General features: G+C 34.2%; 11 protein-coding genes across 11 annotated transcripts; 6 read left to right on the top strand and 5 right to left on the bottom strand.

Moving 5' to 3' along the window:
- Window positions 1-144: 144 nt before the first annotated feature.
- On the bottom strand, window positions 145-1,800 carry TPHA0C01110 (cytosine permease; the record flags this gene model as incomplete). Its single annotated transcript, XM_003684653.1, has 1 exon — window positions 145-1,800. One exon carries the CDS (start codon window positions 1,798-1,800, stop codon window positions 145-147), a length of 1,656 nt encoding a protein of 551 aa, XP_003684701.1.
- Window positions 1,801-2,891: 1,091 nt separating this feature from the next.
- On the bottom strand, window positions 2,892-3,320 carry HMF1 (putative isoleucine biosynthesis protein HMF1; the record flags this gene model as incomplete). Its single annotated transcript, XM_003684652.1, has 1 exon — window positions 2,892-3,320. The coding sequence occupies one exon, from the start codon at window positions 3,318-3,320 to the stop codon at window positions 2,892-2,894; it is 429 nt and encodes a 142-aa protein (XP_003684700.1).
- A 1,173-nt stretch (window positions 3,321-4,493) lies between these two features.
- Window positions 4,494-5,651, top strand: PCL6 (Pcl6p; the record flags this gene model as incomplete). Its single annotated transcript, XM_003684651.1, has 1 exon — window positions 4,494-5,651. The coding sequence occupies one exon, from the start codon at window positions 4,494-4,496 to the stop codon at window positions 5,649-5,651; it is 1,158 nt and encodes a 385-aa protein (XP_003684699.1).
- Window positions 5,652-5,843: 192 nt separating this feature from the next.
- Window positions 5,844-7,619, bottom strand: CHA4 (Cha4p; the record flags this gene model as incomplete). Its single annotated transcript, XM_003684650.1, has 1 exon — window positions 5,844-7,619. One exon carries the CDS (start codon window positions 7,617-7,619, stop codon window positions 5,844-5,846), a length of 1,776 nt encoding a protein of 591 aa, XP_003684698.1.
- A 461-nt stretch (window positions 7,620-8,080) lies between these two features.
- Window positions 8,081-9,082, top strand: SWF1 (palmitoyltransferase SWF1; the record flags this gene model as incomplete). Its single annotated transcript, XM_003684649.1, has 1 exon — window positions 8,081-9,082. One exon carries the CDS (start codon window positions 8,081-8,083, stop codon window positions 9,080-9,082), a length of 1,002 nt encoding a protein of 333 aa, XP_003684697.1.
- Window positions 9,083-9,629: 547 nt separating this feature from the next.
- ARO1 (pentafunctional protein ARO1p) lies at window positions 9,630-14,366 on the top strand (the record flags this gene model as incomplete). The annotated part of the gene is made up of 1 exon (XM_003684648.1): window positions 9,630-14,366. One exon carries the CDS (start codon window positions 9,630-9,632, stop codon window positions 14,364-14,366), a length of 4,737 nt encoding a protein of 1,578 aa, XP_003684696.1.
- Window positions 14,367-14,763: 397 nt separating this feature from the next.
- On the top strand, window positions 14,764-18,138 carry MTC5 (Mtc5p; the record flags this gene model as incomplete). Its single annotated transcript, XM_003684647.1, has 1 exon — window positions 14,764-18,138. The coding sequence occupies one exon, from the start codon at window positions 14,764-14,766 to the stop codon at window positions 18,136-18,138; it is 3,375 nt and encodes a 1,124-aa protein (XP_003684695.1).
- Window positions 18,139-18,637: 499 nt separating this feature from the next.
- On the top strand, window positions 18,638-19,678 carry ERG27 (3-keto-steroid reductase; the record flags this gene model as incomplete). Its single annotated transcript, XM_003684646.1, has 1 exon — window positions 18,638-19,678. One exon carries the CDS (start codon window positions 18,638-18,640, stop codon window positions 19,676-19,678), a length of 1,041 nt encoding a protein of 346 aa, XP_003684694.1.
- Window positions 19,679-19,778: 100 nt separating this feature from the next.
- On the bottom strand, window positions 19,779-20,636 carry APC9 (anaphase promoting complex subunit 9; the record flags this gene model as incomplete). The annotated part of the gene is made up of 1 exon (XM_003684645.1): window positions 19,779-20,636. The coding sequence occupies one exon, from the start codon at window positions 20,634-20,636 to the stop codon at window positions 19,779-19,781; it is 858 nt and encodes a 285-aa protein (XP_003684693.1).
- A 407-nt stretch (window positions 20,637-21,043) lies between these two features.
- On the bottom strand, window positions 21,044-23,083 carry CDC45 (DNA replication initiation factor CDC45; the record flags this gene model as incomplete). The annotated part of the gene is made up of 1 exon (XM_003684644.1): window positions 21,044-23,083. One exon carries the CDS (start codon window positions 23,081-23,083, stop codon window positions 21,044-21,046), a length of 2,040 nt encoding a protein of 679 aa, XP_003684692.1.
- Window positions 23,084-24,023: 940 nt separating this feature from the next.
- Window positions 24,024-24,443, top strand: LCL2 (Lcl2p; the record flags this gene model as incomplete). Its single annotated transcript, XM_003684643.1, has 1 exon — window positions 24,024-24,443. The coding sequence occupies one exon, from the start codon at window positions 24,024-24,026 to the stop codon at window positions 24,441-24,443; it is 420 nt and encodes a 139-aa protein (XP_003684691.1).
- Window positions 24,444-24,571: the final 128 nt, after the last annotated feature.

The raw sequence follows: 24,571 nt of genomic DNA, 5'->3' as shown, positions 1-24,571 counted from the left end.
TTTATTAACCGTAGCCACTGAAAAAGTTAATAGTTCGTGAATAATGCGCGAAAAGCAGATGACAGTGTAAGGCTGGGATGACAGTAATTATCGTGATGATTATACATCTATTAAATCAGTTCTAATGTACATACTATATTAATTTTAACGACCAAAATACTTTAATTCCAATGGTCTGACAAGATTATATACAATGAAAGACCAGGAGAAGGCCAGTTCAAAACCAATGTCACCCCCGCCTTCGTTGCCGATAAGACGGCCAATTTCACCTGTCCAGTATGTCTGAGACATACCTAGGGCTGTACCAACGACTCCCACTACAAATGCAGACATACCAGCAATGCCTATTGGTAGTTTATCCCATTTATTCCAATCATCAATATTGTATCCTTTAAATCCTCTTCTCCAGAAAAAATGTTCTGAGATGGCAATTGCAATATATATACTTAAGTAATATCCAATCGAATCCATGAAATCACTTAAGAAACCACTAAACTGATAGTAGGCAGGAATTGAAATTCCTAAAACGACACAATTCCCTACCAACGTCCATATTGGTCTGGGAACTTTAGCAAGAGGATCCCATAAAGCTTGTGCGGATAATGCAATGGAGTACATGTTAGGAATTTGGTTAGCAATGGTTGACATGGCCAACAATACACAACAGAATTGACCGAAACCGCCCAATGAATCTACTGCTAGAATGGCAAATGTCAATCCACCTACCGAATTCTTCTGATAGTAATCATTCCAGACTGGGTTATTAAATGTACCAACAGCAGATGCAGCACCTAATATTAGCGTAAACCATAAAGGAACGGCCAAACCAAAACATAAGGACAAGAAAATCTTGTATTTATTCGTGTTTCTTGGCATATATACAGTGTAATCTGCCGCATATGTTGTCCATCCAGCTGCATAACCAAAAATACTTGTACCAAACGATAAGACACCAGCAGCCGTGTTTGCGCCACCGCCCCAGTCCCCAGATGTAACACTACCTGATCTAGAAAGTTGGGCAATTAAAACCAAAAACACGGCAAAATTGGGCACCCATGACCACTTCTCATAAGTATGAATTACTTTATAACCAAAAAACGTTATACAAATGACACCAATAGTTATAATTATGCAACCTGCCCATGGTGGACAAGAATGAGGACCTGGGTTGACAGCGGAGATAAGTTGAGCAGCAGCAATGGTATTCACAATACCCCAGCCAGCACATGCAACCATATTAATTAAGGAAAATACCCTTGCCGTGACATTTCCTACTAAGAAACGAGATAGAATCATTTGTCTCAAACCAAATTCAGCCCCAAAGATAGAGAAAAAAGCGACCCAAACAATACCCAATAGAGTGAAAAAAATAATAGTTAAAATGGAGGTACCAAAATTCAACCCAAATGTTACTGGTCCGATGACACCTAATGCATAGGAGGACACAACCATATTTGCAGAAAACCACATAGTGGTAGCACCGAAAATAGAATCGTCATTCTTTTCTTCATCAGTTATTGGTTCAACACCTTTTTGTTCAGCATTTAACAGTGAATATAATTTAATTATCCAGTTTGTCTTTCTTTCAACTTTTCCAAACTCGGTGGTATCTTCCTCAAATCCATCAATAGAAGTGACACTTATTTTTTCTTTGTCACTATTGAAATCTGAATTTTCCAAATCATGCTCCTTTTCATATTGAAAATGTACATCATTGATATCTTTATCTTGTGAACTCAATTCTGCACTATACAGGTTATTTTCCAGAACTTTACTGGTCTCTGAAATCTGGTCTGTCATTTTCTCGGTAGAGTGAAGCAACAACAGTTCAGATGTGTCGACGGAGAGTGCCTTTATAGTCTCTTGGTGCCAAAGTATGGAAAACAAAGATTGGATTCATTGGGTAGTTATGTTTCCTATTGAGAAACTAGCACCATGTTTATATATTTAAAATAAGTAAAATAAAATTTACTAAGAGAAGAACAATTAATATAAATTTTTTTCCTTGGAACTGTGACACTCTAAGTCATGAATTGCAAACAACCCCATAATGTCAATACTCATGCCATTATCATACCCATCGATAAATGGAGATAGCGTAAGAAAGAGCATATGTAAGGCCATCCGCTGTCGCATCCAAAGAGAGAGTAAAATAGAGAACACATCTAAGACTTTTCCAGTATAAGTTAGTAATACGAAAATAAAACTTGCAGTTATTTCAATTGTACTTCCTAACAGATGCGGCATTTGAAATGACAAAGTTAAATTATTGAATCCAAAAAGCGACAGTTGATATCAGTCAATTGCTTCAATGGGTAAGTTAACTATTTGGAACTAGAACAGCTCGCTCGGAAGGAAGTAGAGGATCTTATCTAGAAAACATTCCAGATTATGAATATTCTTATAAGATCGAGACGTCAAATCGATTACCAAATGGCTTACTCAGTGAGTTATAACGAAAATAAGTAGTAAATACATTACTATTGTCACACAGCCGCTACTGCGTTATTTTATATTGGTAAAATGAAAAAAATGGAAAAACCGAAAGATAAAAGTTGAAAACCAATTGGAATTGATAGACTTCAGTTTGTACTATACACACTAAAGAGGACGATCTCAAAAGTACCATTGCGATGCCTGAAAATAAGTACGGTCAAAGTAGAAAGTAGATTGATAGAGGTTGAATGGTTCAATTTTAGTTGTTTTGTGTTTAGATATTTATCAAAATTAGATTAAGGGTTATATGTATAATAATGCATGCCGAATCTACGTACGCTATCAAAAATTTTCGTTTTTTATTAATACATAAAACACAGAAATAGATTGAGATTGTTAAACATTAGCATTTGAACGACCTACTAGGTAATTTTGTATTTGTAGTGGAGTTGTTTCTAATCGTTTTCAGCAGCGATAACTTCCATCTCTAGGTCACAACCTAAAGGTAAAGCAGCGACGGCAACACAAGATCTTGCGGGTTTGTGAGTGTTGAAATATTTTGCGTAAACTTCATTGAACTCTTTGAAATTGTTAATATCAGCTAAAAAGACATTGACTTTAATGACTTTGTCAAAAGAGGAGTTTGAAGCATCTAGGATGTTTTTAACATTTTGGAAGACTTGTTCAGTCTTATCACTAATAGAGCCTTTAACTGGAACATTATCCTTAGTGTATGGAATTTGACCGGAGACAAAGACAAGGTTGTTAGCCTTCATAGCCTGGGAGTAAGAAGCAGCTGCTGGAGGAGACAGCTTTGTAGCGACAGGAGTCAAAGTAGTCAAAGTTCTAGATAGAGGTGATTTGAAGAAAGTATTTTTTAACATTGTGGGACGAGTAAAATAGTGGAAAGTTCTTGTCTTACTTTGTTGACCAATTGCTAGAAACAAAGTGAATTGAAACACATTTCCTCGACCCTTCAATTGAATAAATATCTTTCTTTATATATGAATTAAACAGTTTGTGGTTCGAACTGGTTTCTTGTAAAATTGCAATCTAGAGTACGAGGAGAGGTTGTACTTACGAGCCTCTAGATGTTGGACGGAACATTACGTCGGCCCGATATCGGGCCGACACCCCGGTGCCAAAAAAGTGACAATATAATTCCGCCGTGACGTGGGCACGTGACATAACGGGTAACACAATTGGCAGTATCTATCATGTGACTACAGCGACAGCCACTGAGGCTAGCTGCTGAGGAGAGTTGCTGTCGATAGCCATCGTGGACATAACTTAGCAGACATGTAGAGATCCTTTGGTTACCTAGAACTATCAAATCATGGGCTGGACTGCACATCCCAAGTTTGCGCCCTTGACCTTGCTCCTTATAAGAGGTTGGTCTCAGCTGTTTTAAAAAACTACAATTCTTGTAATGGACGACAGTCCAAGATAAAAAACCAAGTAGCTGCGTTAACCTGTTAGTCCTGTATTGAACTTCAAGCTGCATTACATTCACTCATATATAGACAATAAGTGAGAGAGTATTCTCTTCTACCTCTCCCATCCATGGTAACCATAACAATCCATGTATCCGGGTAACTATTCCCTTCAGCCTTTTTCAATTGGAAGCCATTTGACAATTAAGAAAAGTCAAAAAATAGACAAGTCGTAATCTACTAACATATAAGAATATAAACTTAGTAATATAAATATTTAAATATATTTATTAGATTCATTAAATAATAGATAATCATTTGCTAATTGATAATTTTGATCTTAGATAAAACCCGGTTGTGTTGCTTTACTTTTTAATTGGGAACAGACGTATTCACTTTTGTTTTCAAGGAAATTTCTATTGCATCTCGCTATAGATTAAATTATATTCTCTTTCTTTACTTTTGATTGTTGTTGCTTTAATCCATTCAACGTATATTTCGAAGATAACTATTAAATTGTTTGGTAACTAGTATCTGTATACATATCATCAATAGCAGCTCCAATATACTCCTGTTCTGCTTCCCTATTTACTTTCTTTTTGGCTTTACGCTTGTCTTTGAGCAATGGTTCATAATGAAATGGAATCTTCAATACGAAGTCCCGCAAATGATCATATGGTTACTAATCCAATCAAGATACCGAAAAGCCCTAATGTTAACAATATAAATGAATCAGGGGTCGATGTGTATGAGAATAGTGAGGGTAGTTATAACAACGCCGTTGCATCGGGTATCCGCTTTAATACTTGTGATGTACCTACAGATAACAGTGTGAATAGTAGTCCAAATGAAGAATATTACAATAATGTACAAGTTCCTGATTCTACTGAAGTGCCAGAAGGATCAATAAAAGAGTTAGGCCCAATTTCAAATTCTAATGATAAGGAAACACATCCTCAGCTTTCTGATACACAATACATCGATAATGATAATGTCAATAAGCAAACTACAGCAACAAATAATGGACCTCCTGAAAAAAATACCCAAGATAAAAAAGTTGTAGCTCTAGCTGATTTTGCAGCTACTCCTGAAAACATTGCAGAATTTCAAACCGATAAACTGCTTGATATGTTGAGTACTTTATTGGATAAAATCGTTTTGTCAAATGATAGACTACATATCAATACCATGGATAATACAATTGATGAACATATTGATTCAACCATAATTAAGCCTGTATCATGTTTCAGAGGTAAGCATGTTCCACAGATAAGTTTGGAACAGTATTTTCAAAGAATTCAAAAGTATTGTCCAATCACTAACGATGTCTTTCTGTCTTTGTTAGTATATTTTGATAGAATCTCAAAAAAATGTAATAATATTAATTTAGAGAAAGAAAATGTAATAAGTAATGATGCAGATGAATCTCAAAATAACGTCAAACAAATGAAAGATGAAAATAACAGCAGCATTGTAAAACCACAGGTGTTTGTAATGGACTCATTTAATATTCATAGATTAATTATTACAGCAGTGACTGTAAGTACTAAATTCTTTAGTGACCTATTTTACAGTAACTCAAGATATGCAAGAGTTGGAGGGATATCTCTTCAAGAGTTAAATCATTTAGAATTACAATTTTTGATACTTTGTGATTTTCAGTTGATGATCTCTGTTGAGGAACTTCAAAGGTATGCTGGTCTACTTACAAAATTTTGGTGCAATAATAATACTGGCAATGACAATAATAATGGTAATGAAACTAATAATGATAGGAAGTAATAACCAATTAACAAATGCATATAATTTATTTAATTAGTTAGAACATATATAAGTATATAGATTAGTAGATATATACTGGTAAAAGTATTGGATATACTTCGTTAAAATGCCCATTGTTTATTTATGTAAAGGAAATAGCTTAGTAAATACGCTATAACTTGATTCTAATAATGATATAATTAAGCATCAATATTAGCCAGTATCTGTGCTTCCGATCAATGTATCGATTTCATTTAGTAATGTGAAATCAAAATTATATTCTAATGCAAAATTTGTACCATGGGAAAGCGTACCTAATAATTCATCTGTGTTTACTTCTTTATCAAGAACTTTTTTGGCTAAATCGTAGTGCAATGTATCAGAACCCAAAAAACTTTTAAATTCCATTCTATGATCCCCTTTAATGAGCTCAGTATTCATACATTGTAAAGCTAAAATGGCCGTATAAATCATGTAAAGGTTGCACTTTTCAAAAGTACCAAAAGATTTCTTCCAAAGTGTTAAACTATGATATAATTCTTCAATTGACTCCTCAATTAAATGTCTACTGTGTGGAAAATCAAAAATATATGGTTTGTTGTATGATATCAAAACGAGATGATAATGATACCACATATATGCAATTGTTGGATTAAACTTTTCTGATTCTATTATTTTTTGTTTTGTCCAGACCATTTCTGGTGATAAATCAGATTTCCAATTATACATTTCTAAATTAAACTTCGATAGATATTGTGATTTTTGAATCATACTGTTTGTATGGCTAAATATTTTACTGGCAAAAATTTCAGTAATTCTCGAAAGAACAATTAATTTTCGTAATGGGTAAGCCATAGAAAGTATTTTTGTAGGATCATAAATATAATCTTCTATACCAGTTTCTATCTCCGGCAATTCATCTGTTTCAGGAACAGTCGAATTCGACAATTTTAAAGTTGTTGTTCTTCCAAATAAGATTGATATCATATGATCAGCAATATAACAGCCCCAATATATCCTACTTCTAACTTCAAAGTCAATCTTAGATAAATCATTTTCATAAACGTTACTCCAAGCATCAGGATCCAATTGAAGACCTATTTCATGAGCGATTCTAAATGCTAAACCGGATAAATACCACGCCATTGGGTTTTCCCCATTACCAATATCATAAAATGCCAAACATAATAAAGTTTGTATAATTGCTAATTTGGAAGATGGAGTAGAATCTGCAAAAGATGAGTCTTCAAGTTGAAAAACCTTTTTCAAAACAATGGATTTAGAGGTTTGATAAAATTCTGTTGAACGGCCATAAAGCTCATCATCACTCTTAACCAGTTTTGCACCTAGTGCAGACATTGCAAATACTAACTCCTCAGAGCAGTAGTAGCTCTTTGTATTAGTGTCACCAAAAAATGAACTTAGAAATGTTTCTCTGTGGATAAAGAAGTAATGAGCAGGATATAACCATTTAAAGAAAAAAGATAATGATCTCATTATTGCAGTGCTCCTTGTCAAATTTTTCAAGTTTGTTTGTGTCTGCTTAAATTCTATTGATGTAAATGGTTTTGATATTGATAATGAATGCATTGGATAAATACTACTACTTCTTAATGGATTTTCAACCAAATTGTATTCGTTCTTCACCTCCTTCTTATCTCTTTTCGGTACGTTCAACAACGAGGCAGATGAAGCTGTGGCAAGAGAAATAGATGAATTAAGAAGTTTGATATCATCAATAGTTTTCTCCTTTGTATCACTCTCTGTTAGATTGGACTCTAAATATGCAATTTTTTCTTCTAGTGACTTAACGTACGAGGCAGTATATCTTGTCTTTCTCAAATCTTCATTTACTGCAACACAATCCGTCTGAAATTTGATACAGTTCGAACATGGAATTAGAAAGTTACACTTCCTTCTTCTCTTACGACAGTTCTGACATGCTAACTTCCTTGGAGTCTTAGTCACTCGGAAACCTTCAGGCGACATGATCAGGTGCAGATTAGCGTGCTATGTGTCTGAAGGACCACAATGAGTTGTTATCGGGTATATACTCGATGTTATATAACGAATATTATGCATATTTTGAAGAATATTATGCAGACATCTAAGAGATACTATCATTCCTATTCAAAAAACATTTCTTAGTTACTTATTTCATTTTACTAATTTGATCAATTTTCATTTAAGCCATCGGAGAAAATGGTCAAAGCTTGTAACTTAAAAACGAAAGTTCACTATTAAATGTAATAAATTGATATTTATATTACTATGCACCGACGCCAGTATAACATTCATGTACAATTCAAATTGAATAATATTGTAGCATATTGAGGTGAGGTCTGTGTTATTCGTTTAACCATACCTGATACGTGAAACGATTGACGATGGATTCATGAATACTTAAGAATTACAAGTATACAAAAATTAAAATAAAGTTATTAAATATTATGTGGTTTCAAGTTATCTGTTTAGTTGTTCTTCAAGTAACTTTATTGCTACTTTCACCATTTTTAAAGAATAGATGGCCTTTTTCGGTGTATTATAGAAGACTCTACGTTCCTTATTTGAAGGACGTTAATTCATACAAATGGAAATACCATGTAGTGCCAGGTTTTTATTTCTCCATCTATTTATACTTGGTTTATTGTTACTATGCAAAAGTGGAATATCTAATTGTTAATCATTTGAATTTATTTGAAAGAGGTATACTTCTTCCATTACTGATCGTTTTGACTCCAAGTTTTGGGATACTTACAATGGTAACGAAACCGATTAACATCCATGGCAATGGGATTTCTCAACATGATAAATTAAAGAACAAATTTCCATTTGATAATATAATATATCATAGTGGTAACGTTTGCAGTACGTGTAATATCGAAAAGCCAGCTAGGTCAAAACATTGTAACATCTGCGGAACCTGCATACTTTTACAAGATCACCATTGCATATGGGTGAACAATTGCATAGGTTTAGGGAATTACAAGTATTTTTTCATGTTTCTGTTGTTAAACACAATATCATTATCATATGCTTTTCTAAGATTGTTGCATATTACTTTATCAAAACCCGATGTTCCTAAATCGAAGAACATCCTAGCATTATGTATACTGACTGGCAGTTTTTCAGTGATATGCGGTGTATTTTTCTATTTACAAATGAAGCAAGTCAACAATGGCATGACCACCAATGAAACAGACAAGTGGTATGCCGTTCAGGAACTTATGAGAGAAGGGAAATTGATCAAGTCAGAGGACAACAACTGGTTTGCATTGTCCACTGAAGACGCTCCAGATTCTCCATCGCAAGTATACAGTACAAACTTCTACGATAATAAAACATACAAAATCTCAAATGATTACCATATTGTAAAGGATGCCTCTGAGATACCGAACGTATATGACAGAGGAACATTTCTTGACAATTTAAAAGGATTCTGTAATGAATGATTGAACGGTGTAATGGAAACGAAACCACAATCAAAAATTTTGAATTGGCAAAAGTATCAATGGCCACAGCATAGTCCTCCATTCATCAACGGCCATGTAACTTATACACCATCCAGAGCATGTGTAATACCCCATTGTCCTTGGTAACTATTTGTTCTTTTCTCTTTCTCTGCCTTATAGTGTGTGACTCAATCGAAGAAAGGGACAATTACCGCACACAAATACCCGCATAAACATGCAAAACCTTCAACTGATTTCGAATTTTCAATATTGAGATTTCGCTTTAAAGTGAAAAATATATAAATAATATAAAATTTATAATGAATTTAAACGTATAAGAATGCAACTATTCCTTTTTAATGTCTATGTTGTTTCTAAGTTCCATTGCTTTTTATTATCGCTCAATTGGTTTGCTGTGCAGTATATCAGGAGGTGCCATTTATTTCAACTGTCAAGCTTTTGAATTGGTTGCTGCTACTATTATTATTTAAAGTTACATTTTGTTTGCTTTGAGAGCAGTACAGTTGGAAATACATAGTTTTCCATTATGGTTCCGTTAGTTAAAGTTCCTATTTTGGGCAAAGAGAGTATCCACGTCGGTTACAATATCAGTGGAAATATTATTAGTACCATTATTAATCATTGTAAATCTTCCACTTATGTAATTGTTAATGACGATAATATTCTAAAAGTTCCTTATTTCCAAGAATTTAGTGAGAACTTCGAAAGCAGTTTACCAGATGATGCTAGAGTGTTGAAATATGTTGTTACTCCAGGCGAAGCCTCGAAAAATAGACATACAAAAGAAGAAATTGAAGATTATTTGCTAAATGAAGGTTGCACTCGTGACACGGTCATCATTGCTGTAGGTGGTGGTGTCATTGGTGATATGTTAGGTTTTGTTGCCTCTACATTCATGAGAGGTGTCAGAGTTGTTCAGGTTCCAACTACTTTGTTATCGATGGTTGATTCTTCTATCGGTGGCAAAACAGCTGTGGATACTGAACTAGGTAAGAATTTCATTGGCGCATTTTGGCAACCAGAATTTGTTCTGGTAGATATTAAATGGTTGGAATCCTTACCGAAGAGAGAGTTCATCAATGGTATTGCAGAAGTTATCAAAACTGCTTGTATTTGGAATGCAGATGAGTTTCAGAGATTGGAAAACAATGCCAATGCTTTCTTGGACGTCGTTAACAACCAAAAAAAGATTAAAGTTGAAAATAAGAACACTGGGAAAATTGATGAAATTTCAAACACTAACATTGAATTGATTCTAGAACATACTTATAAATTAGTATTAGAAAGTATTAAAGTTAAAGCAGAAGTAGTCTCAGCTGATGAACGCGAATCGAGTTTAAGAAATTTATTGAACTTCGGTCATACAATTGGTCATGCGTATGAAGCAATCTTGACTCCACAAGCTTTGCACGGTGAATGTGTTTCCATCGGTATGATTAAAGAAGCTGAACTTTCAAGATATTGGGGTATTTTATCTCCAACCCAAGTCGTTCGTTTGACAAAAATATTATCTGCTTACGGATTACCAATCTCTCCAGATGAAAAATGGTTCAAAGAATTGACCATAAACAAAGAGACTCCCCTAGACACACTATTGAGTAAAATGAGTATAGATAAAAAGAACGATGGTTCGAAGAAAAAAAGCGTTATCTTAGAAAGCATAGGTAAATGTTACGGTAAATCTGCTCATGTTGTTAGTGACGAAGATCTAAGATTTATTTTAACTGATGAAGCTCTAGTCTATCCTTTTACCGCTTCTGAGAACAAGAAAGATCTAGTGATTACTCCACCAGGTTCAAAATCAATCTCAAACAGAGCTTTAATATTAGCTTCGTTAGGTGAAGGTACTTGTAGGATTAAAAATTTACTACATTCTGATGACACTAAACACATGTTAAAAGCTGTTGAAGATCTAAAAGGCGCAAAAATATCATATGAGGACAATGGTGATACAGTTGTGGTTCAAGGCTTTGGTGGTTCTTTAGAGGCTTGCGAAGAACCATTATACTTAGGTAATGCTGGTACTGCTGCTCGTTTCTTAACTACCCTTGCTGCTCTAGTTAATCCAACATCGAAAAATGATTATGTTGTATTAACGGGTAATGCTAGGATGCAACAAAGACCAATTGGCCCATTAGTGGATTCTCTTCGTACCAATGGTTCAGAAATTGAATATTTAAAGAATGAAGGTTGTTTACCACTAAAGATTGACAGCAAGACTTCTTTCAAAGGTGGTAGAATCGAATTAGCTGCCACTGTCTCCTCTCAATACGTATCTTCTATATTGATGTGTGCTCCATATGCTCAAGAGCCAGTTACCTTAGCTTTAATGGGTGGTAAGCCAATCTCTCAATTATACGTCGATATGACTATCAAAATGATGGAGAAATTCGGTATTAAGGTCACAAAGTCAGAAACAGAACCTTTCACTTATCTCATTCCAAAAGGTAAATATGTTAATCCAGAGGAATATGTCATTGAGAGTGATGCTTCAAGCGCTACCTATCCATTAGCTTTTGCTGCCATGACAGGCATAACTGTTACTGTTCCAAATATCGGTTCAGAATCGTTGCAAGGTGATGCAAGATTTGCTATAGACGTGTTAAAACCTATGGGCTGCACAGTTGTACAAACTGCAACATCTACACGTGTTACTGGCCCAGCAGTTGGCTCATTAAAACCTCTAAATCATGTTGACATGGAGCCAATGACTGACGCCTTTTTAACAGCCTGTGTAGTTGCTGCAATTGCACATGATAACGATCCTAACTCTGAAAACAAGACTGTTATAGAAGGTATTGCTAATCAAAGAGTGAAGGAATGCAACAGAATAGAAGCTATGGCTACCCAATTAGCTAAATTTGGTGTCAATACTAAAGAATTGCCAGATGGAATTGAAGTATATGGCCTTGATAATATTGAGGACCTACAGCTTCCAAAGTCTGTTCACAGTTATGATGACCATCGTGTTGCAATGAGTTTTTCATTACTTGCTGGTATGGTAAACTATAATGCTAAGGAAACAAGCAGTCCTGTTAAGATCCTAGAGAGACATTGTACTGGTAAAACATGGCCAGGTTGGTGGGATATCCTACACACTGAATTAGGTGCAAAATTAGATGGTTCTGTACCTTCCTCTAGTACAACTGTTGACTCCAAGAAAAGTGTTGTTATAATTGGCATGAGAGCTGCTGGTAAAACTACAATAAGTAAATGGTGTGCTTCAGCGTTAGGATATAAATTGATTGATTTAGATGATTATTTCGAAGAAATTCATGGTAATCAAACTGTAAAGGAATTTGTCAACCAAAATAGTTGGGAGGATTTCCGTAAAGAAGAAACTAGAATTTTTAAAGATTTGATTTCTAAGCATGGAAATGATGGTTATGTTTTCTCAAGTGGTGGTGGTTTAGTAGAGTCACCAGAAGCAAGAGAAGCTTTGAAAATATTTGCTGCTGATGACGGTATTGTTCTTCATTTACACAGAGATATCGAAGAAACTATTGTTTTCCTACAAAGTGATCCGACAAGACCGGCATATGTAGAAGAAATCAGAGATGTTTGGAATAAGAGAGAGGGTTGGTACAACGAGTGCTCAAATTTTGAATTTTTTGCTCCACATTGTTCCAGTGAAACTGAATTCCAAAATTTAAGAAGAATTTTTGATAAATACATTAACAAAATAATGGGAAATGTAGTCTTGGGTATTCCAAAACAAAGATCATCTTTTGTATGTTTAACTTTTGAAGATTTATTTGAAGAGGTTGATAATCTAGCTCTTATCACTGCCGGTTGTGACGCTGTAGAAGTCAGAATTGATCATCTAGCAAACTATGAACCTGCTTTTATTTCTAAACAACTATCCATTTTAAGGATTGCTACGGACGGTTTACCTATTATTTTTACCATTAGAACTAAGAAACAAGGTGGTAAATTTCCTGATGAAGTTTATGAGAGTATGAGACATTTGTTTACATTAGCTTTGAAATCAGGTATTGATTTTATTGACATGGAGTTAACTTTACCAACCGATGTACAATATCATATCTTGAACAGAAAAGGTCATACAAAGATTATTGGTTCTCATCATGATTTCTCTGGTGAATATTCTTGGGATGATTCTGAATGGGAAACTAGATATAATCAAGCTTTGTCTCTTGATGTTGACATAATTAAATTTGTTGGTTCTGCATTAAAATTTGAAGATAATTTATTGTTAGAGACATTCAGGAATAATCATAAAGCCAAACCTCTGATTGCAATCAATATGAGAGAGTTAGGTAAAATATCTCGTGTACTGAATCCAATTTTAACGCCAATTACTTCCGAATTGTTACCAAATGCGGCTGCCCCTGGTCAGCTAACATTAAGGGAAATCAATAAGATATACAGCACCCTTGGTGGGTTTTCACCATTGAATTTTTATGTCGTTGGATCTCCTATTGGTCACTCAAGGTCTCCAATATTACATAACACTGGTTATGAAATACTAGGATTACCTCATAAATTCGATAAATTTGAAACAGATTCAATTGAAAAAGTGAAATCTGAATTATTAGATGGTGAATCTAATTTAGGAGGTTTGGCTGTTACTATTCCACTAAAACTGGAAATAATGAAATACTTAAATGATCTAACCCCTGCTGCTAGTACCATCGGGGCTATTAACACCATTATTCCGTTAGGTAATGGCAAGTTTTTAGGTGATAATACCGATTGGCTAGGCATCAAAAATGCCTTTGCCTCTAACGGTGTCCCAGAAAACGTGAATGGTGCTGCTGGTCTAGTTATTGGTGCTGGTGGTACTTCTAGAGCTGCTATTTATGCGCTTCATATTATGGGTTGTTCTAAGATATATCTTTTAAACAGAACAGCTACTAAATTACCATCTTTAAAAGCATCTTTCCCTGAAAATTTCAACATTATCATTTTAAACTCAGTATCAGACATTGAAAAAGAAGCCAAAAATATTGGTGTGGCTGTCTCGTGTATTCCAGCAGATAAACCAATCGATATCGATCTGTTAGGTAGATTAGAAAGATTCCTATCTAACGGTATCCATGCCTCATTCAAACCTACTCTTTTGGAAGCTGCTTATAAACCAGCGATTACTCCTATAATGAGACTCAGCAAAGATAAATACAAGTGGGAAACAATTCCAGGTTCTCACTTATTAGTTCATCAAGGTGTAGCTCAATTCGAAAGATGGACTGGATTTAGAGCTCCGTTTGATCCGATTTTTAGAGCTGTGACAAAGGATTAGTTAGAATGAAATATAATGAGATGAGAATATTTTTTTAGAATAGCACATTAATAATAGTAATATAATAAATGTTTATTTATTCATTTAAATCAACGAAACAGAACATGAATTTTTATTATAATTCATAGTGTACTCGCATGATGATATTGGCGCCGCTTTAAGTCTTATCGCGCTGCTTTAATTTTAAGAATTGCTTTATGCCTTTTAGATTTAAGTAATAAGGAATATGAATATATATATATATACTTTCATGTGCATTTAATTGAGTATGTCTATTTTAATTAATATTAATTTGGCATAATAAAGTTGACAGGTCTAATACATATAAATAGCATTATCTCCTAGGACATCAGAAGTTTATTAGCTAATATACGTTAACAGAAATTTCCAATTGAGGATGACTGGTTATGTTGATGATAATTCCTACTCATCTCCTACGTTTGGACAGTATTTATCACTCCGAGTAGATGGGGGATTCAATGCAATTTCTATAAACCCATCAGGCAGAGATATTGTTTTGGCAGGAAGACAGGGTTTATATATCGTGGATCTTGATGACCCTTTCTCCCAGCCTCGTTACTTACAGCATAGAACACCGTGGCAAGTGGCTGATGTTCAATGGTCTCCGCATCCAGCTAAACCAAATTGGGTAGTATCCACGTCAAATCAAAAAGCAATAATTTGGAATCTAGAAAGAAATTCTTCTAACGCAATCGAATATTCATTACACGGACATTTTAGAGCCATAACAGATATCAATTTCAATAGAGAGCATCCTGATATATTAGCTACCTGTTCTCTTGATACATATGTTCATGCTTGGGATCTACGTAGTCCTAGTAGACCATTTTATACTACCAGTGATTGGATATCAGCTGCATCTCAAGTTAAGTGGAATTTCAAAGACTCAAATATATTAGCATCTTCCCATGGAAATAACGTGTGTATATGGGATTTGAGAAATGGATCAGTTCCTCTAAAGACTTTAAAAGGCCATACGGGAGGAGTGAATAGTGTTGATTTTAATCGAAATAAAAAGACAGAGTTGATGACTTGCTCAAATGACGGTTATGTCAAGTTTTGGGATTATTCGAAACAAAATGATCCTTGCATTAAAAGTGTCGCTGCAAATTTTCCTATATGGAGAGGTAGGTACTTACCATTTGGTGATGGTTATTGTATCATGCCAATGGTTGGTGGTGACAATTCAGTTTATTTGATGAAGCTATCTTCAGAAACAGATGATAGCGACAATTCGGATCAAATTGAACCTGTATCTATTCTTAAGGGTCACAATGATACTGTTCTTGATTTTATTTGGAGATCAAGATATCACTCGGACTCAGTCACTGATGATAGAGAATTCCAAATGGTTACCTGGTCAAAAGATAACGATCTCCGATTGTGGCCAATGTCAAATTACATATATGATAAGGTTAACTTTGTGAGAGGAAAAAGATTGGAAGAAAAGCTCCCTAATTATGAGTATGTTTCATATAATAAAGAACCTGATAGTATACAGGAGGTTTATATAAAAAACAAGAGATTATTAAAAGAGCATTTCACCTCAAGAATAAAGGAAAACAATGATCAAAAACATATTAATTGGATTGCAGGTGTACGTATGAATGATTTAGGAATATCAGATTCTCTTTATAAAGATCGCAAGTTTCAAAATTTTGGTGAGGAGGTGAGTGCCATTGGTCATAAGTTTCCAAAACTTGGTTTTGAAAAGATCTCCGTCTCTACCGGTGATTTGGTCATTACATTAAGGGGTCCTTGGGTAGAAGAGGATCCCAATGAGTATATTTTTATAAGACTAATAATAACCATTCCACCTGAATATCCATCACCTTCAAAGTATCCAAAATTTACTATCGAAGAAAATAGTAAACTGACAAAAACTAAAATGTATGAATTAAACTCTATGCTAAAAGAAATATGCAAAAAGTACACTAACTTGAATTTTTATTGTCTAGAACCGTGTATCAGATTTGTTTTAGGAGAAACAATTAATTTGGATAGCATTGAAGAACTTGAAGCACCACTTCTTAACTATGCTATTTCTGACCATATAGGTCAGGACGATATTTCTTCTTTAACCTCAGATAGTGGTTTTTCGGATTATTTTGACGAATCTGAAGAATCAGATCAAGAGTTAGGGGATAAAGAGAATCTTACAAATAGGATTGACAAATTGAATTCTTTTCAAAACCTAAATACACTTGATAGCACGCCCATTCCTAATCAATGTGGCATGACATGGTCGCCGGATGGACAATTGATATGTTTTTTCTCTGATCATGTATATTCAGGAAATAACAAGCTGGTCACAAATAAATATAAGACATTGGCATTAGCTGAAGATAATAATATAGTAAATGATGACTTAAATCTAGAAAATGATGCGCAAAGACCGGAAGCTCCAAAGAGGTATGTTGATACTATAGTCACAAATACGAGCACTACTAATGATAAAATCGTAACTGATGATGAGTCAGATTCTGCTGATAGTATTAATAGTATTTCTCATGATTGGGATAACATTTTAAGAAATGATTCAATATTAAGAACCCACATTCCTAATTTTGAGAGTGGTTTCTATAAAGTATTTGGGTCTCCTTCGGCTTCAGAAGCAGATCCAGGGGCTACATCAAAAACTCAAAATACTATCATTTTTCAAGATTACAGTCATTTAATTCCAGACAAGCGTCAATTGGCATTAGAATATAGATTTATAGACGGAACTGGTGAAGAAATGACAATGCACAATGCTTCGGTTGCAGGCAAGTATGGATACGATGCTATTAGTCATTGTTGGCAAATTTTATCGGATTATATAATATCACAAAAACTGAATGATCCATATAGTGTGTCCTGGGATAGTAATCCATTAGGTTTGAAATGGTTTATAAAAGAGTTATTGACTTATTTTGAAAAAGAAAAAAACTTACAGATGTTAGCTTTAATTTCTTGCATCGTAGCATCCCAAAACAACTCATCTAAAGTTCTCAAAAGTGATAAATCTAGCGGAGAGCCGTTACCAGCAAATGTGGAAAGTATTATTTCATTCAACAACAATTCTTATGAGAACTTATCAAAGTTAGATAGATACTCTCAATATTCAGATGCACGCGGAGACAATCCTTCAGAATTTCATTTCCGAACTAAAAGGTACGATAACATTGATAACATGTCGATTCAAAGTGATGATTATTTTAATTTTAGAACCCACTCTGAAAAACTTAAGAGGAAAGGAATGTGGGGAAATGACTCCAGCGCAGCTACTTTAGCGCAATCCATAACTCCCACGCTAACCACATCTCAGAAGATTCCAGAAATTAAAGTAGAATTACTAAATGATGACATCTTAGATGCGATAGACAATAGGCAGGCCCCGTTGTTTGATGATGCAGATGTTATTAAAATGAAATCTTATATTTTCCAATATTCCAAATTACTTTTCCATTGGGGTTTGACAATAGAACATGCAAGAATACTTAAAGTGAATATTGATAATAAAGCAATTCCTAGTACTAAAGAATTGCAATATGATGGTTTTGATACGTGTTGGATAAATGATACTGAAACGAAGAAAAATTGCTTACACAATTGTAATTTCTGTGATTTAAAAGTGACAAGAAATATTTTCATATGTGGATCCTGTCAGCATTTAATGCACACTACCTGTGCTCAAGAATGGTGGCTCATGGAAGATGAATGTCCGTCCGGTTGTGGATGTAGATGTCCCGAAGTTTTTGATGCTACTTAAATAAATTGTATTATACATATATACATCTCATATATACTGCATTTGAATAAAAGATATTTACAAGAAAAAGTGATATCGTTTAACAAACTTTGGGGATTCACATGACATTGGTGATACGTAAATAAATACAGGAAATTTAATCAATATTGATAGTTGATTAAGAATATTATTAATTTATAATAGCTAATAACAAATATATCTATATCTGCCGATACTTAATGCCATTATGATGGTTAACTAATTCTCGTCGTTTAAGGCTTCATTCTCAAGATCTTGAGATCGGTCGGTATTCATTTCCTCCGAAAACTTGAAATTTACTTAGATTCAATTGACTTTAAAGTTAAAGAATCAGTTTACCATATAATAAAACAATCAATTTATATATAAATTGATTATGTGTCTTACATTTAAATTCATGAAAGTAACTATTCATTGTTTCTAATTTAATAGCTTGCTTTTCTGTATAACGTTGACCAAGTCACTGAAGTTAATATCGGAGATGTCTGGTGAAAGAAAAATTGCAGTGGTTACTGGTACCAACAGTAATTTGGGTTTGAATATTGTATATCGTTTGATTGAGAAAGAAGATCCTAATATTAACCTAACTATTGTCGTTACATCAAGGACATTGCCTCGTGTTAGAGAAACAATTGATGAAATTAAAAAATTTGTTGAGAAACTTAATCGTCCTGCTGATGTTGATTATGATTATTTATTAGTTGATTTCACCAATATGATTAGCGTTTTAAATGCTTACAATGATTTGAAAAAATATAAAGCTATTCATTATTTTTTTGCTAACTCTGCTTTGGCATTAAATGAAGGTATTGACTGGGTGGCAGCTACAAAACAATCTCTTACTGCGCCTTTAGAGGCCGTCACAAGTCCTAACTATAGAATACAAAAGGTTGGTGTAAAATCAAAGGATGGAATGGGTATGGTTTTCCAAGCTAATGTATTTGGTCCATATTATTTAATACAAAAAATTCTGCCTCAGTTATCGGCAGGTAAAGCTAAAATTGTTTGGATTTCAAGTTTATTATCAAAACCAGAATATTTATCTTTTGAAGATATGCAAATGATTAAATCTGATATAACTTACGAAGGTTCAAAGCGGTTAGTTGATTTATTACATTCTGCTACATACAAGGATTTAGCTTCTCGTAGTATTACACAATATCTTGTCCAACCTGGTATTTTCCAAAGTAATTCATTCAATCAATTTCTAAATGTTTTCACCTACTATGGTATGCTATTAATGTTTTACTTAGCAAGATATTTGGGATCTGTCTGGCATAATATTGATGGTTACAGAGCTGCCAATTCACCAGTTTATGTCGCAACCCTTTCAGATGACACTATCAAGGATCAAATGTTGAAATATGGCTCGGCAACATCTTGGGATGGAAATGGGTTTATTAAAACTCAAGAAATTGATACTACTGGTGCAGAAGATGTGCGTAAATATATTGAAGACTTAAAATTGGAATGGGATGAAAAATTAAAGGACCAAATTGTCAATACTAGAATTCCAATTTAAAACAGGTTAATAAATCAACCGATTATTATAGATTTTTAAAAGGTTACACTATTTTTTGAATTAAACAATTTTTATGTGAAATGTAATTATCATTGAATATTTATTTTTGAGAGACAATTTTTCGTAACCAAGACTCCTGAGTCGGGTTCATTTTTTTAGTTATATCTTCCTTGATTTTTTTGAGCTCTTCTTGTTCTTGTTTTAAAATTAAATAATGCTCGTGCAATTGATTCCTTTCAAATGACTCTGTTAATTGAGAATTATCCCAAAATTTGTTTAGCGCATTGGTTTCATGATTTAAAATTTCTTCGATCCTTCGTACATTGGGTCTCTCCAGTGACAGCTTCTTAATCGAACCTTTCTTTATCTCGGAATTAGTATATCCTGGTAAGGATTCAAGTAAAAGAGCGTTGCTTTCGTCATATGTTTCTTGAGATGATTTCATGTGCAATAGGTTTGATGATTTATCTAGATTTTCTCCACAATCAAAATATAAATCAGGTCGATATTCGTTTTTGTTATAATTATGTGCAGACTTGTGAAAGACCAAGCAGTGCGCAGCTCTTTCTGATCGCAGTATATTGTTTTTTTTTGTTTCTTGTAATTGAAACTTTAAAGAAAACGTTTGAAAGTCATATTCAGTTGAATTTGCTTCACTGTTATTTGATATTCCAAAGCCTGAACTGTTGATATATCTTCTATTTTTCTGGCTCTGGTGTTCCTGATTGGAGCCATCTATTTCAATACCTAGTTCATTATTCATATCTGATTCTAAGTTATAACCTTTCCGAGTAATTTTTTTATCGACCCTGTTCAATGGAGTAGATAGGGTGCTGCTACCACTTTCTTTTAGCTTTCTATACTGCGGTGTCTTCCATGGAGGTAAAGAAGGTAATTGGAACGTGTGTCTACCAGTGTTGTGTTTAGAACTATCACCTTCCGAATTTGTGTTATACATAAATGGCAAGCAAATTTTGTGAAGTTACTAACACTTTAACCACTATTCAAAATATCTTTTAAATAAATGGCAAATATGAAACAACTAACTTCATTGATTTTATCAAATCGAGCAAACCACAATATCTGTGTTTAACGTAAATACCTTAAATCGTATTGTACTCATCAGTTTTATGAGGGTGTTAATTGAATTTTATGTCTGGATGGCATCGGCATCGCCTAAGTCACCGGGTAAAGAGATAACGTAAAGACACTATTTATATAAGATATCATGTTGTTTGATATTTTTGTATATTATCTTGAAGGTGATAAAGCTACTGAATGAATGAATAACGGATGTGACTATTGTAATTATTGTCTATGTGATATATTATATAATGCTGTAACTAATTTTGAGAAGTTAGAAAATTAAACAAGTCCACTTAATGTTAGCTTCTCAAGGAAAGGTGATAAATCCTCTCTGTGGATTTCTATAATCGAACTTTCAAAATTATCGATTTTGATCATTGCACCTGTATCTCTTGTTATTTGACTGAATGCCATTGTAAAGTTGTTTAGTAAAGGTTTTTTCGATTGTAGATTATCTAAACCTCTTGGATATCTAGGAGCCAAACCAGCAACGAGATATGTATCCGTACTCTCGTTTAAACTTGCTAGAACCATTGGTAATAATTGTTTATCCTCTAATTCAGCACAGCATTCGATTAACCAATTTCCTAATCTCAGCAGGGTCAGTGGGTTGCTATATAGTTCTAGATCGGGGCCATCCTGAAGAACACATAATCTATAAATTCTTAAATTCTTTAAAAGTTTTTTCTCGAGAATTGTTATACCGGTATTGAAAACTGATTTTTGTAATATTTTTGAATGTTTGATACCACGTTTAAATAGTTGTGTGTTACGATCGTCTAGGGTATCCCAACTTAACCAGAAATTAGAAACCCAAACTTTTTCGTTTGTTGAAGTTGAACTTACGTTACTATTATGCCCTGGTGAATTACCTTCATCATCAGTGTTAGTATTATCATCATATTCACCACCCATGTATGGCGTTACATCTGACGTTTTAGGCTTACTTGGTTGAATGGACCTACCAACTTCTAATAATGAAGTGATAGCCTCTACATATTCACTAGCACTTATGGAACCACGGTAACCATATGTTCTGACAAAACCATCTTTAACGATATCTTGTAATCCATATCGAACCAGGTTTTTGTCAAAAATATCTCGCAGTTGTCTTTTAATAGAGTTGTCCATGTAGGTCCAGGACTCTTGGGCAGTCTTTAATGGGATACCCATTCTTGCAAACATTTTATGTAAACGCTTTTTACCATTTTCGTTCCATAAGGATAATTTTGCATTAACATAGTTGGAATAGAAAAAACTGTCATATAATGATGAGTATCTTAACAAAAATAGGTAATAATCTGGTTGGATATCAATCGTTAATTTATCAGCTGTCTTCTTTAAACTGGAGTGTTCTTGTGTGTTTAGTGATAACCTATTTACTTCATCTTTCAAAATAGGAAATAGCCTGTTGTATACTTGAGGATACGATACATTAAGGGATGTAGCCCCCAATATAGTTAACCATAGATATTGCAAGTTTGTTTCACCTAAAGCTGACAGCAACGAATATATTTGCATGGATAAGGAATTCACTGTAGTAGTGCCTTGAGAATAATACTCTTCTAGGACCAAAGAAAGATCATTTGTTAATTTTCTTTTTTGTTTTTTACTTAAGGAGCTTATATCTTTGGATGCATTGAAACTCAACCCGATATCATCATCTTCATCGTCATTTTGCTCCCCGTCGTCCGTCTCCTTTTCATCATCATTATTATTACTATTATCATTTGCATTCCCATCTCCATCATTATCTGTCGCTACTTCATCTTCGCTCAGTTCCCCATTGTTATCCACTTCCTCTTGTAATATATTATTATCCAACTCTAGAAGTTTATAGTATGCATCTTTCTGTTCGCCCAACTGCTCGTCAATAGTCCCATCATCAAAACAGTTTATCATTTTAGAACCAAATATATTTTCTAAATTCCATGGTCTTTTTGTATCCAATACGTATAGATTTCTGCTGTATCTTGCGAGCATATCCGGGGACTCACTCGAGTCCATCACGAACGCCTCTGTATCTATTTCCAAAAACTCTTCCAGATCAATACCGCCACCACAACCTATGAATATAACACTGTTGATATTGAGATCTAATTTATTGTAATGCGATTTTAATTCACTGTAACCAAACACCGGCACAAGTTGCAATTGCACCAATTGTTTCTTAAACAACAAAGACAGTATTTTAGCAGCACATAATGAATCTATGTTCAAACATGAAACGAATATAACCAATTGACAGGACGAATGGCTCGATGAGTTCCTCAATATCTTATTATAGGCATCTTTCAACTGATCCGTATTGTAGTACATAATTCGGTTAATTCTCCCTGTGCTGACGCTTTTAAATAGATCTTGGTGACCAGGCCTCTGGTGTAAGGTACTTATAGTTCACCTGTTGCTGTCTGCTATATTTAAAACATCTTAAAATTTATAAGTAATGGAAGCAATGGCAAGTTTTTTGGTAAGAAATTGTTACAGTTATTGTGAGAAAAGTTAACGCGTTTCGCGTTTTATGTGGGGAACAACCTGTTCGAAGTCTGCGACAAAACAACCCAGAACATTGCACAAAGAACACAAAGAAACAGACGAACCTGGTCTCTTGTTGAGATACCTGAACGTATCGATTACGAGCACAATCTCATTCAAGTTGATATTATAACAACGCAGAATTGTGAATAGGTTTCACTTTGTGACAGACTTAAATCATGATCGAAGAGGGGACAGTCTCCTCTCACGCTTCATAGAACAAGTGCCATTGTATACCTGAATTCCTGTGCTACCAGCCCATCTCCTCTCAGCCTATAAATCTGATAATTACACTTAATGTCAACTGTATAACCGTCCATTACTCGGTAAAACAGTGGCCAAGAACCGAGTCGTTCGCATGAAGTAAAGCACATTACATGCTTCATCACGTCCATGCAATTTGCGACGTTGCTCACGTGACACTTTTTCCCACTTTTTGAAAAATACGAACTTCGAAATCTGTTCAAAAGTAGAACCCACCACCGATGAGTTTAAGCTAAAGTTAATGCACATTTTAGTACAAAGATTGAACAGTTGTTTCCTGTTTAGAAGTTGTAAGGTGGGTTAGGCAAGTAATTCAGTCAACAGGACTTATATTCTTAGAAGTTGAAAAGTTAATTTCAGAGAAACCGTTTAGCAAAAGGCATATAAAAAGAGGTCGAATTAGATTTTGATATATCCGTAGGAACAATAATAGTAATAATAATAATAATAATAACGTAAAATGAGACTAACGACATTCATATACAGTCTGGTGGCTTATTCTTTGATATTTATACCATTCACTAATGCCTTCTTCAATTTTGGTGGTGGCCATAACGCCGGTCATGGTCAGAGAAATCGTGAAAACACTGCAGCTCAAGGGTCCTATGAGGACAGATATTTAGCTAATAACTGTCAAGGCTATTTGTGTCCTGATACATTAGAATGTGTCTCTTATCCGTCCGATTGTCCATGTCCATTTCCAGCTTCGCAATTAAAATGTGGACTTCCAGATGGAAATTATATCTGTATATCTAAACCTGCTTCCAAAGATGATGCAGTTAATAATATTTACGATAACCCAAACCAAAATTCACAATTTAAAATGGAAGGCATGAGGGATTGTGGTTGGGTTTTAGATGAATACTACGGTAAATTGTAAATAAAGATATGCGTATATGTATATAGTTTACGGATCTGTGTTAACAGACATAAAATATAACTATCTACTACGTCCATAAAATTAAAAAAAAAACTCAATTAAATTTCTTTATTGTATAATATTTTACA

The sequence above is a fragment of the Tetrapisispora phaffii genome, chromosome 3 (genome assembly GCF_000236905.1).
Source record: "Tetrapisispora phaffii CBS 4417 chromosome 3, complete genome".
NCBI lineage: Eukaryota > Fungi > Ascomycota > Saccharomycetes > Saccharomycetales > Saccharomycetaceae > Tetrapisispora > Tetrapisispora phaffii.
The sequence above is the reverse complement of the archived record's forward strand: the minus strand, read 5'-3'. Positions and strand labels throughout refer to the sequence as shown.